Source organism: Monomorium pharaonis, chromosome 11 (genome assembly GCF_013373865.1).
Source record: "Monomorium pharaonis isolate MP-MQ-018 chromosome 11, ASM1337386v2, whole genome shotgun sequence".
Taxonomy (NCBI): Eukaryota; Metazoa; Arthropoda; class Insecta; order Hymenoptera; family Formicidae; genus Monomorium; species Monomorium pharaonis.
Window position 1 is genome coordinate 12,087,983 of NC_050477.1, and position 13,195 is coordinate 12,101,177.

Below are 13,195 nucleotides of genomic sequence, written 5' to 3' on the forward strand. Positions count from 1 at the left end.
AATATTTTTTTATGTAATTGTATTGTTTATATTCGTTGAATTTCTGGTTTAATTTCTTATTTGTTCATTAACTGGTACAATGAACCTGTCACTAGTGAAGAAAGGTTTAAATCCATTTAAGGTATTTATTTTAACATTCAACTGACAACAATATATTCATGTATGTATATATATGTACAGTTTTACGTATACGCAATATTATTGTATATATGTATCGCAATCGTCGCAATTATATGTAATAATAATTACTACCGTCCACCGTCGGTATATTATTTTGAGTTATTGCGCAAGCTACATCGATATGTGGTTAACAAAAGTGCGATAGGATATGTGAAAAGTGTTCACTCTCTTTTTTGTAGTTCCAACAATAATTATAGCAGCCATCGTGATAATGAACTGCTGTAACATTTTTCCTCCTTTGTTAAATATCTTTTATAGATTTACTCTTTTTAACGAAATTAAATTTGAAGTTGTCGATTGTGTTTTAAAACATTAGTGTTTTAAACAACATTTAGAGATGTCAAATTGAAAATAGCAGTCAAGAAATATAGTAGAATTCACTAGAGTTTCAGTCCAAAAATCTAATAGCATTATACTAACCAAATAAGACAATTTTCAATTCATATAAATAATATCAAAATTTCTAATAACGTTATAAAACGCACTTCTAAAAAGAGTCTTTTGAGGAAGGTCGAGCGAGTATAAGATAAAAAACTAGTATATGCATCGTAATAAATGATATGATATCAAGATATGAGATTTATCTTTTGTCATTAATTAACCGATGACGATTTTCGTCATTGCTTAATTGAGGACACCTATTGATATTATTTAATTAGTCGCTTAACAATTGCTAATGCAGTTATCTCTTTCTGCTTACTTGTGCTAATAGATAACTCGAAGAAACGAAATTCTATTTATTGTCCGCGTTAACATTTGTACGTTTTAGGCGAATACTCCACAACCGAGTAGTCATTAATTTATTAACTCTTTGCACTAAAATATCTTGTTTTAACAGAGATATATAAAATCTTGTTAATCACATTTGTATATTTTGAGTAACGTGAAAAACTTATATTACTATATATTGTTGCAAGAAATATAATCTATGTATACATATATATATATAATCATATATACATACATAACTGAAAAAATATACATAAATATATATACATATGTATAAAAAATATACGTGTAAATATATTAAAATGTAAATAAATTATTTTCATACAATTTTTTTTCTTTAACACGATTGAAAAAAGATATTCAAGGTGCAAAGAGTTATACTTAAAATATCACTGGAAGATATGAGGCCATTTGTGTATTGTCGCGAAGAAATGCGAGCAGGAAGATTCCGTGGAATATTCGGAAACACCTTTAATGTTCAATTTCGACCTAGATTTTAACTCTTTTAAACAAATACGATGATGCATATATATATATTTTTTAAATATATTTCATATCAGGTCGAATTTGAACATGTGCAACAGGATATGAAAATCAGAATAATAATTGACCTACGTGAAACTAATTAGTTGATTAATCTATGGCCGGGACGATGATAATATCTCTTAGCCCGAAGAAACCAGTTCTATCGGTTGAATTATAATTGCCTTCCGGCTTTCCAGGCATTCTCAAGTGCTCACATGCTACGCACTGTCAATATTATTGTCAAACATGATCCAATTATTGTCATTAATTTTATCCTCTTTATGTTAAGTTTATTATTGTCACATTATCAGTCCACACAATTGTGGATTCCTGGATCCTTAGATCTTTGGCAGGATCTACATTCTGATTTTTAGATATTTATGTAGCTTGATGTATTCTTGAATTTTTAGATCCTTATAGATCCTTATCTGTATTTATTCTATGCTTCGAAATACCTGAATATTCCCATCTTATTTACTTACTTATTTGCATTCTTGGACTTTCGAAATTAGGTCTTTAGATCCATTGATTTTCAAAATCTCGAATCTTCAAATATCCATAGATCTAAGGATCCAAATGTTCTGATCCAAGGCTATCTATCTAAAACAATGTTTCGGGTATACCCACCCAAGTCCATTGGACGGCTCCTACCGCTAATCTTAATAAATCTGACGTTAATCGCAATTGCTAAAGAGTAAATGTTTCATCGTTAACTTGTATAATGGGCAATTTTCTTCGCGAAAAATTACCTCTCATTTCCGACCACGCGACGCGCGATTGTGTTATATGTTCGAAAACAGTATATGCGCTGATGGTTGTCGTCTAGCATTCTTTAGTATCCGCGAAGCTTCGAAAGCCATTTTGTATATTTAATATCACTTAAGAAACTCAAAACTGCAAACGAGTTACATTCTTTCAGGCGGAGATACATTCAAAAATGTTTTGGAATAAACCACTTTCTTATCGAGAATATTTTATCAGTATATCAGATACTGAAATCCCTATTCTTTAATAAAAAAATTCCAAAATAATTGAAAAAAGTTTGAATTTATAATAATCAGTGTTAAAGTTGAATGAAGAAAAGGAAAAATAAAATTAATATTTTTTACGAATATATCTCCGTCTTTGCATTATGAAGAAACGGCTCCTATCGCCGAAGCTTACGTTAATTGACACAATAGACAAGATCCTACCACGCGGATGCGCTGACTACAAATCGATGAGATTCACCAAATTGGATTACAGTCATTTTCGACGAAACAGCAACAGCAGCGGTCGAAAATGATTGTCACAGGATAAAATAGAGCATTTCTCGAGGCAAAATCATCCACGAAAACGCGCGTCGCGATCGAGATTGATCCTAGGTGAGATCCTCATCCTCATCGTCGCTAGGACCGCCCGTAGGACAGCACAAGCCTTCGGAACCATCACTCCTGATGCAAAACAGCAATGTCTCAGCCACTGTCACTTCGTGTGGCATAATTCCGTGGAATTCTTTCAAGTCCGCCGCGGGGAACCAGGCCTTTTCGTTGTCGTCAATTATGAGAATTCCAAAGTATCTGGAAAGGATCATTGCGAATTAATATAAAATGTACGTAAAACGAGATATAGTATTAATTAGCATTAATATTAATATAACATTAATATTAAAATATTAATGTTTTAATTAATTTTGTTTGTAATTATGGAGTGTTAGCAAAACATTGTAATTATGCCAAAATTGTACTAATACGTTTTATGTTTTACTATGTGAATAAATGATAAATTCTATCATATTAATATCTGGCGTAGAGAGTGGAAAAAGATGCGCGGTACAACATTTTTACTTATATTTTTACTTCAACTTGTAACGTTTTAAAATTTTAATCCTTTTAATAACTTTTTTAAATTAAAACTGAATTAAGTCTTTTTGCAGAGACTTCTTCTATGCATAGTTATTATGATAACTTTTTTAGAATTTTTAAAACGACAGTTTTCAAGATTAATATTGAGAGAGAGCAGGAGGGGGGAGAGAGAGAGAGAGATTAATACCAACCTGCAAATAGCGACTGCGGGTATCCAAAGAACGGACGTAAGAATGAGAATGGCAATGAGAAATAGAGCCCAAACGGGCCATTCATGTCTTTCCGTAATGCCCTTACTCGCCACCCAGGCCGGATAACCGCTTCCTTCGAAAACTATCTCGACAAAAGATGCGACCAGAATACTCAACATCGCCAACGGACTGAGATATTTCCAACATATCAACCAGTAAAGACCAGGTCGATTGCCAGTCATCAGTTCGATATCGTCAGCGAATCTGGAATTGTCGCACCAATATAATATACACATCTTTGATCTAAAATCCTGAAGTTTCGTTCCATATACTTACCTCTTCAAACCGTAAACGTAGGATACTCCTATACATTCGAAAAACGCGATTATGAGCAATGGAAAGTTTCCGCTAAAATTGTCGAACAGCACGAAGACGTAACTCCCAGCTCCGTGAGCAAAGGCCATAGAGATCATGCAGCACACCAAACAAATCACACCTACGCACAAAATCAAATTTATTCTTATTTGATAATTTCTCTCATTGTTTTTTATTACTGCAAGTAGTACCCGTCAAAATCTCCTTTCTCAAATTTGGGAAGAGCTTCATATCGACAATGCTGGTGACGACACCCTCCAAAGTACCGAATTGGGAATCAATTCCCAGCGTGAACAGCATTAGGAAGAACAATATCGACCAGAATTGAGCACCAGGAAATTGATTAATCGCTTCGGTGAAGATGATAAATGCCAATCCTGTACCCGACGCCGACTGTAATCAACGTAATTATCGTTACTCGTGATTCACATAAACTAAAAGTACATTTATAAAATTTCTTTTAATCAACCAAACTGACAAGTTTTATTAGATTAATAAATCACACAACGTTTCGCACGCGCGCGCGTGTGTGTGCATGTGTATGTACTCACGTTATCCAACTCCTTTTCCAAATCGCATTCGGGAAGTTCCGGCATTATCAAATTCTCTAGCGAACCGTTGCCATTTGTAATGTTCAATATCGTGCCAGCAATCGGAAGATCTTTGGGTATTTTATCAACATGGCCGAATATGTTTATCAACGTGCTATTCTTTTCCGATAAGCATTGTTCATAAACCATGGTAGCCTTGAACCCTGTTTGAACGGGATCAGTGTCATAAAAATCAAAAATTTCTAAGAACGAAGAAGTCACAACACGCACCTATAATTGAGAAAACGACGATTCCCGCGAACATAGACGTAAAGCAATTCGTCAGACTGACCATGATGGCGTCGCGGTAACAATTATTATTCACCGGATTGTAGGAGGAGAACGCTATTAGACCACCGAAAGCTAGACCTAAGGAAAAGAAGATTTGCGTTCCAGCCTCCAACCAGACTACAGGATCGGTTAACGTCCACCACTAAAATGCAAAAATAAATCAGTAATTATTTTTCTTTGTTTCATTATTTATTAATGAAATTCTCCAGATTTTTATCAGGGTTGTGAATAAACTTTGTATACTTTGTATGATATAAGTCAATAATACTATGCTGAAATTTACGAATTCAAATTCTTTAAAGAAGATTAAATTATACATAAACAAGATTATCATTAATTCATAAATAATCAAAAATATAATCTTTTGTATATAGTACACATGTATGTACATACATAAAATATACAGTGATAAATGGAATATAGTTTTAATTTGATACTAATGTTTAATGCTTTTTTGCGAAGAAGAAAAACGTGGAAATATACCTTTGGCGTGAAGAGATGTCGCAAACCATCCGACATACCCTTCAGTGTTACCCCTCGGAAAAAGAAAATGATCAGAACGATGTATGGAAATGTGGCGGTCACGTACACGACCTGAAAAGGGCGAAATGATCACTTCAAGAATTTATAAGTGATTAACTTTGGCTTTTATAAAAGTATCCGTACCTTGCCCGAAGATGCAATACCCTTAATCATACACATGTAGACGAGGATCCAAGCGATAATCAGCGCCAGAGCGATCTTCCAATTAAACACTTCTGGCGTATTAATATCCTTGGATATCATTAAGGTAGTTCGATACCAGAAGTACTGCGTGGGGCTGCTGGCCTGTGGGTTGGTCAAATTTCACATTAATAAGCGAAGCGCAAATTTAATACGCACGTAAGGACACACACAGTGAAAATAATTTATATCACATTGCATTAAATCTTGACGTTACCAAACATTCGGGTTCAGGTGAGTAAGATCCATTTTGAAAGTATCTATTGGGACACTCCGCCCAAGGTAGTTGCGATTGGAAACTCTTTGAACAAATTTAAATTTCTGTGAGTAACTTGCACGATACGTCAACAAACGAAATTACCGATCCTGATCATTTACCTGAACGAAATAAAATAGGCACCAAGCGATAATTGTATTATAGTAAAGGGCCACGTTGAATGAGACTACAGCGCTGCTAACTCCTATACCGGCCATATATGGGGATACCTTTCGGAAAGATACAGAAAAATCATTTTTAAATATGCATTTCAATCTATTCGTAAATAATTGACTTTTTATTCTATTCACCTGATTCCACACTCCAATAGCACCTTTTCTCAGTCTCTGGCCGATTGCCAATTCCAAATAAAATATAGGAATACCCTCGATGGCCAGCATCACGAAGTAAGGGATTAGAAAAGCGCCTGGAAACATTAAAACATCATGCTAACAATTGTAAAATCCTATCTAAATAAAGCAAACGTACCTCCACCGTTCTTCTGAGCCAGATAAGGGAACCGCCATACGTTTCCAAGGCCCACCGCGTATCCTACGGTTGCTAAGAGAAATGTGAGCTTGCTATCCCAATTTTCACGCTCATCTTCACCCGCTTCCGGCCGAAAAGTCGCCTTACCGTCGTTATTACCGGGGCCATTTCCTATTTTGCTCTACAGATTAACGGAAGGCAAATTTATGGTGAATTTTATTTCATTGAGATTTCATTTCAATATACAGGAATAAACGTAAATAGGCATACACCTTGTTAGGACTGGTGTCTTCGAAGGCCGCATTGGTGGCCCCGTAATTGGCAGTGGCGACGTTCTTACGATTATCCACCACTAATCTACCACGCATCTCTTTCATCTCAAGCTTATCGATGCTTTTCTGAGGCTTTAGGTCGCGGGAACTTTGTCGGCGAACGAGATGAGCCGTGTTCGCCATATCTTCTCCCTTTTCGTTTTAGTCTTTTTTAAATTCAATTTTGATTAAAGGCCTAGGGGCTTCATCCTGTCAAAAAAAAAAAAATAATTAAAATAAAATTATCAAAAGAGATGAAAGCTAAACGAAATGATCAACAAAAGTTATTTTTTCTTAAGAACGCACGCACACACACACACACACACACACACACACACACACACACACACACACACACACACACACACACACACACACACACACACACACACACACACACACACACATATATATATATATATATGTATAATCAGGTCAAAATGTAATTCAGCTGTAGTCAATATTTAAAACAGATATTCCGTCAATAGGTCTGTTTTTAGATATTAATAATTTTTTTACTTTTTTTAAGCAGAATATGAATTACCCTTATACAAATTTAATATTTAATATTAAAAGCGCTACTGTTACTACTTTTAATACTCAAAATAAGTGATGATTACTGACCAACTTAATACTGCTTAGTGTTACATTTTTATAAGAATAGTAGAAAACTCTTAGAGATGAGAATATTTTCATATTTTACTAGCAAGAAAACGCGAATTAGTACGTTCGTAAAACAATTTAACAATAATAATTTACAGTACTGGATTTAATTTAAAGACTTTATATAATAATTTTAATACTTTCTTGATAAATTAAAAAATTTTTAAGGTCAGAATCAGATTTAACAGTTTAAAAAAGGCATATCACTTTTATTTGCTGTGTCAAGAACCAAAATCGATCCATTTTTATCCTTCTTTAAAATATTATTTAAATAAACTTTCTAATTAAAAATAAAACATTCTTAAAAATATTATGAGAAGTATATTATATATAAGAAGTGTTTTAACAGATATATAAAAATATATAAAAAACTATAAATCAATATAAAATATAGAATAACATAAAATTAATATGAAATGAATACATCATTATAACAATATTATAATATACAACATATTATAAATAATTATAAACATATGTAATAAATATTTATATAATTAACATATATAATAAATAAATAATGAATATTTATAACATATGTTATAAATAATTATAAAAATAGAAATTTCTAATAAAACAACAGTTACGATGTGTCAGTATTATGTTATTTTTAGTAATTGCAACGCATGTTCACACGAATTTAGTTTACTGTTTAATCGGACAATCTCAAGAGTTCAAATTATATATTATATATACAAAAGTATATTTTTTATATATGTACATATATATATATATATTTCCTCTCGCACAGGTGTCGATCATGATCAAGCGCACATATGCTTCTCAAATATACACGTGTCCCTCTTACGTAAACTTACATACGTATCCCTTCCATTAAAAAATCGATTAAAAACCTGAAAGTGGAAATTGATTTTTGCTTTGACGTAAGTGCACATTCTAGCGCGCGCGTACACTGACGCACATTTATTAAAATTTCTACGCATATCCGTGAAGGGGACAGAGAGAAAAAGGATGCACTTTTAATAAAATAAACATATATATACAGCAATACGTATGCAAAAACGTGTATGAAAGTCTTTCACTTCACTGTACATAACGATTGACACAGAAAACCTGGATTCCTTCTCTCGCGGAAGTGCCGAGAAACGACTGTATCCGAACGCACGTATGCGAGGAAGGAACATCTCCGCGAAGTCGTTCTGAACGTCATTCGCGGGATATTCGGCGCGAAGCGAGAGACCGAGGAAGCGAAATCTTTACCCACCTGCCGGGGACCAAAGGGGAAAACGCGCGAGGACCTTGTCCGCGGTCGAGGAGCGGTTCGCCACTGGTGACACCCCCTGGTGATGCGCTGGTGATAGGTAACTTTTGAAACCACGGATATATCCGAGAGAATCAATAGCTAGCGCCGGCGCCTCGGCGTCTCTCTCCTCGCCAGCGATTCTCTCGCGAAAACGCGAAACCGCGCGCAGAGCCCTTGTCCGAGAGAAAGACACCCTCGGGAGTAGGGAGAGGGGGAGAAAGAGCGAAAGACAGGTCATGATTTATCACCATCCTGGAACTTAAACGCGTAAATCGCAACATTGTATATGAAAAAAGAATATATGAAATTAAAAGGATACTCCCACGCAATGAAGGAAATTAGGACGACGATTGTTAAAAATCACTGCTTAATATAATGCCATATATAATAAAAAATATATTATAAAAATAGATCTTATACAGAGAGAGAAAATGATTTTTAAAAATTATGATCACAATTTAATATAAGAAATTGATTTTGATTATTCTGGATCAATAATTAATTATACTGTGTATAAAAAACATTTATTAAACAAAAGAAAGCTTTGCATAAGAATAGAGAATAATTAAAAATCGCGATCACAATTTAATGTAAAAAATAAAAATATAAAAATTAATTTTGCATTGGTTATTGGTTACATTATTCTTTATGTATAATAAAATATTTTATTATAAATATAAATTTTGTATACAAAGAAAGAATTTGGTTAATAATTATAATTTATTATATAAATTTATGTATATAAAATTTCTTTATAATTAATTAATTGTATTCATTTGAAGGTTTTTCTTTATTGGATTCATGTATCTTCGTCTTCTTAAGAAAGAGTTTCCTTAGCTAGAAATTGTGTAAATGCGAGAATCCCTAAAACATACGCAATACTTTTGTTAAATTTTTCTAAACAGTATTTAAATTCTAAACTCAAAAAGACTAAATATTTATAAGTTTGCGCTTATACACTTGCGAAACGATTGAACTAGCAATTGTATTAGATGTACTCCACTTTGGGATAGCGATCAAAGATGTAATCGATCATTACTGTAGGGTAACAATGATCAGAGTACTAACTAATCATTGAGCAGCACTAATTAAAAAATTTAATAAAGTTAAAAATCAATCATTTTTAACTTAACTGAGTTAATCATGAGTGAGTTTATTTTTAATTTCAACTATTTTTAGTTCTTCAACTATTATTAATTGAATTTTAAAACACAAAATTTGATTTATTAACTTTTTCCTAAATTAAAATTTTATTAGTGCAAAACAATTGTAATCGGAAAAAATGTGCTCTTTTATAAATACAATTTTTATTCATTATTTCATATAAACTTAATTTGCAAATAAAATATTAATTTTATTTGACGACCTATTATGTAATTATTCTCTTATTTACAGTAATCTAATTTTAAAATATTTTAATTTTATACATATAAATAAATGCTTTATACAGAATTAATTTTTAATTTAACTTGAATTAATTTAAGACAACTTTTAACTGAATTAGTTTCTTGTTTATGCAATTTATTAATGTAACTATTTAAATTAATTTTATATACACCATTAACTCAAACTTAATTTAATTTTTAAAAATATTAATTTATTCAACCCTGGCAACAATAGATGTGAAAATTGAGGCCAGATAAGAGTAAACAAAAGCGTAGCATTACATCAAGGTGTATTTGTATCGCTGATATGGGCTGCGTTCGCTTTGGCGTTCACAGTTGTAAGCACCATTTTATTCTTGTTGTTTACCAAATATTGAACAAGGATATTGACAAATGATGCATACAAGCGCAGAACAGTGAGTGCCAAAGCGAATGCTAACTATATATATATATATATATATATATATATATATATATATATATATATAAATATACGTATCAGTAATTCATACATCTTTTATAATCATATATGAATTTACCCTTTCAGGTCTAAATTTTTTTCAGAAATAAGATTAATTATTTTTAAAAGCTTGAGAAAAAAATTGCTAAATACAAAAATAAAGTCAAAATATAAAACCTTAAAATAGTTTATTTAATATGGCGAATTCAAGAAATAAAGTTTTATTAAAGTTATAATGCAATTGTTTATTAGGGGAATGTAATTAAGCATATTTTATTTAGTGTAAATGTAGAGAAATTGTTTATTATGAGCATTTTGCCTCGCATTTGTAAATATCGATCACTAGCATTTTTTTAATCAATAATTATTCCATTCCATTTTTCATTAAAAGTTTCAAAATTGCGCTTATTTATACATTATGTGTAGTATAAACATCATCAAAAATTATCACAGTCTATTTTTAGTATATTTAGTATTTAAGTATAATTATTATACAAAAATAATTCTGTGCGTCATGTCAAGTCTTTCATAGTTAATCCAAGAATTTTCTTGCAATAAATTTAATTTTTTATATTCTATAATTGTATTTATATCAGTTTTTAAAATTAAAACTTAAACGTTTCTAAATTGAACTAAATAGCTTAATATTTATCAAAGATACGATTTTAGTGGCTTTGTACATATATGTATCATTAAATCTGAAAGGATTAAACCAGTCTAGACATAGAAAAAATTAAATAAATTACACCTACTATTAATATTCCTCCTCCCACGCTTCTCTTCCGCAAAAGACGAGATCAGATTGTCGACAGTCTCCTCTGTTTTGTAATCAATTAATCTCATACAATCGCTGATACGAAGATACCTAATATAAATAAAAAATATGTTAAATTATATTAAAAAGATCACACTGTCAATTGTTTTTAAAAAACGATGAATACATGTTGTGGAAAAACTGGAAACCCTCCACGGCCCATTCCAAGAGTAGCTCGAGTGTTGGTTGATAAGGCGTCCCTTTGATTAACTCTTGCATCGCTTCGTCCTTTAAAGATACCTTGCTTCTGGTGTTTTCCAAATTAATCAAGTAATTCTTCAAATCCTGAAATCGCAGATTCAAGTGTCGTTCTATTGGTATGTTTCTTTTTTCAGCTAAATTTCTCTTGTACAATTCCTCTTTTTTTCTCTCTAACATGGAGAGAAGAGAAAAGATGAACTGTGCCAGAAGTTCAACTGAAAAGCAGATCCTTAACTCGCAAAATAAAGATAATACCTGATTTGCGTCATTAAATTGCGTCAAAATATCTGACAAAAGCGCAATTTCTTCCTCGAGACCCATAAGGATTTTAAATATTAATCTTTCCCGCGTTTCCTGATCAATGCTTTCTTCCGCTCCTTCTATTTCTTCGCTATAAAAATGAATCAATTCGAGTAAAATTTGATTAAAATTTAATGAGTAAAATTGATGGGTAAAATTGTAATGGATATTAAGAAGTCGTTTAGTTTTTAAATTAAAGTAAATATGTCAATAATATTGTTTTATTTAATATTATTAAATTTTGTTATTAAACTTTAATAAACATATGGATCCATATTTAGAATTTTTAGAATTTAGCACGCTTTTTTATCGATCTATTTTTATTATTTATTAAACATAAAACAAGAATATATAAAATTTTTTTGTATAAATTAAAGTGCACATACATAATGTTAAAATTAAATTCTTAATTTTTTAATATTTAATTCTTTTGCCTCTCTGTTTTTAATTCTTTATTCCTTCTTCTTATTCATTATCGATATATATACTAGAAATCGCGTCACGAGATCTCGAACTGAGAAATAATTGACCAATTACATTTGAAGAATTATTTGGTCAATTGACTGTGATTGGCTATTTCTCTTCTCTTCTCAAAAAGATAAAAAATTAATCATAATCTGAGATCAAAACTCATCTACATTGGTAAAAAGAATCGACATCAAGTCGTAAAAGTTGAATTTAATTATTTGAACGATATTTTTTCGATATCTCGCTTATCCCTACTTTTCGGCGCAACAATCGCGCCACCTGGTTTCACTTTCGTCGAAAGCCTCGTGGTCAGGGCAGGTTGCGCGATCTCGAGCAGCCACTTGTTGTCCACTTACTTCATGACATGGCGCAATTGCTCGGTCCGATTAGCCAGGCACTCGAGCGGTCGCTCAGCCTTCCTCGATAATTCTCTCCATTTGTCATCCAACCTCACTAGACGCGCGAAGTAGCGAACGAGACACGCGTGAAGTTCTCGCGCCATCCCCAATGATCCCCTCCTCCAATCGGGACTTTCACCGTGTTCTCCACGAGCGATCTCGCCCGCGGTTCTCCATAGATTCTAGGAAATTTCTGTATCAACATTTGCGCGCACGCACGCGTGACGCTGATCTCACTAGACTCCACGTCCGTCTATCCGTGCTGTACTGCTGTGTAATTCCAAACCCGAGTACATACACTCACGCACACATCGTGCTCCGCAGCGCTCTGTCTATCCGTGGCCGTTGCGCGCTTGAATGTGTGCTTGCCGACGTGAACCGAGCACGCGACGACTCATGCCGAGCACACATTCAAACGCGCAACGGTCACGGATAGACAGAATGCGATGTGTGCGTGACTGTGCTGGGGCTCGGAATCGCAGCGCAGTGTCCGTCTACCGATTTCTCGTGTTTTTCGCGTTTGACGATAGATTGTGATAGATTGTGGTAATTTAAGCCGAATCGTCCCTCTAGATAAACAGGGACGGGAGCTTTAAGGAGAAGAAGAAAGAAGATAGGTTGTGGTGAATCGTGGGTGACCGTGGGTTCGCCTGTGGTCACCTGTCGGTCGAGATTTGCGTCGTGTGTGCCACTCGGTTTAAATTGTGAGTCAATCCGGCGCGAGTCGGAATTGTCAGG

At 33.1% G+C, this 13,195-nt stretch overlaps 2 protein-coding genes across 3 annotated transcripts; both read right to left on the reverse strand.

The window, feature by feature from the left end:
- Positions 1 to 1,236: 1,236 nt before the first annotated feature.
- LOC105835173 (sodium-dependent neutral amino acid transporter B(0)AT3) lies at positions 1,237 to 8,599 on the reverse strand. 2 transcript variants are annotated; one of them, XM_012678205.3, is made up of 14 exons: positions 8,393 to 8,599; positions 6,466 to 6,714; positions 6,194 to 6,374; positions 6,016 to 6,131; positions 5,827 to 5,934; positions 5,666 to 5,749; positions 5,392 to 5,553; positions 5,209 to 5,319; positions 4,666 to 4,867; positions 4,396 to 4,598; positions 4,036 to 4,237; positions 3,806 to 3,965; positions 3,470 to 3,733; positions 1,237 to 2,993 (listed from the first exon to the last, which is right to left on the reverse strand). In XM_012678205.3, exons 2-14 carry the CDS (start codon positions 6,646 to 6,648, stop codon positions 2,795 to 2,797), a joined length of 2,175 nt encoding a protein of 724 aa, XP_012533659.1. In that variant the 5' UTR covers positions 6,649 to 6,714; positions 8,393 to 8,599; the 3' UTR covers positions 1,237 to 2,794. The 2 variants fall into 2 exon arrangements, with proteins under 2 accessions (XP_012533659.1, XP_036149305.1); XM_036293412.1 differs by lacking the exon at positions 8,393 to 8,599 and adding an exon at positions 7,986 to 8,367.
- A 533-nt stretch (positions 8,600 to 9,132) lies between these two features.
- On the reverse strand, positions 9,133 to 12,706 carry LOC105835175. The gene is made up of 5 exons (XM_012678208.3): positions 12,416 to 12,706; positions 11,547 to 11,682; positions 11,218 to 11,375; positions 11,029 to 11,141; positions 9,133 to 9,295 (listed from the first exon to the last, which is right to left on the reverse strand). The coding sequence occupies exons 1-5, from the start codon at positions 12,559 to 12,561 to the stop codon at positions 9,249 to 9,251; spliced, it is 600 nt and encodes a 199-aa protein (XP_012533662.1). The 5' UTR covers positions 12,562 to 12,706; the 3' UTR covers positions 9,133 to 9,248.
- Between the last annotated feature and the right edge of the window lie 489 nt (positions 12,707 to 13,195).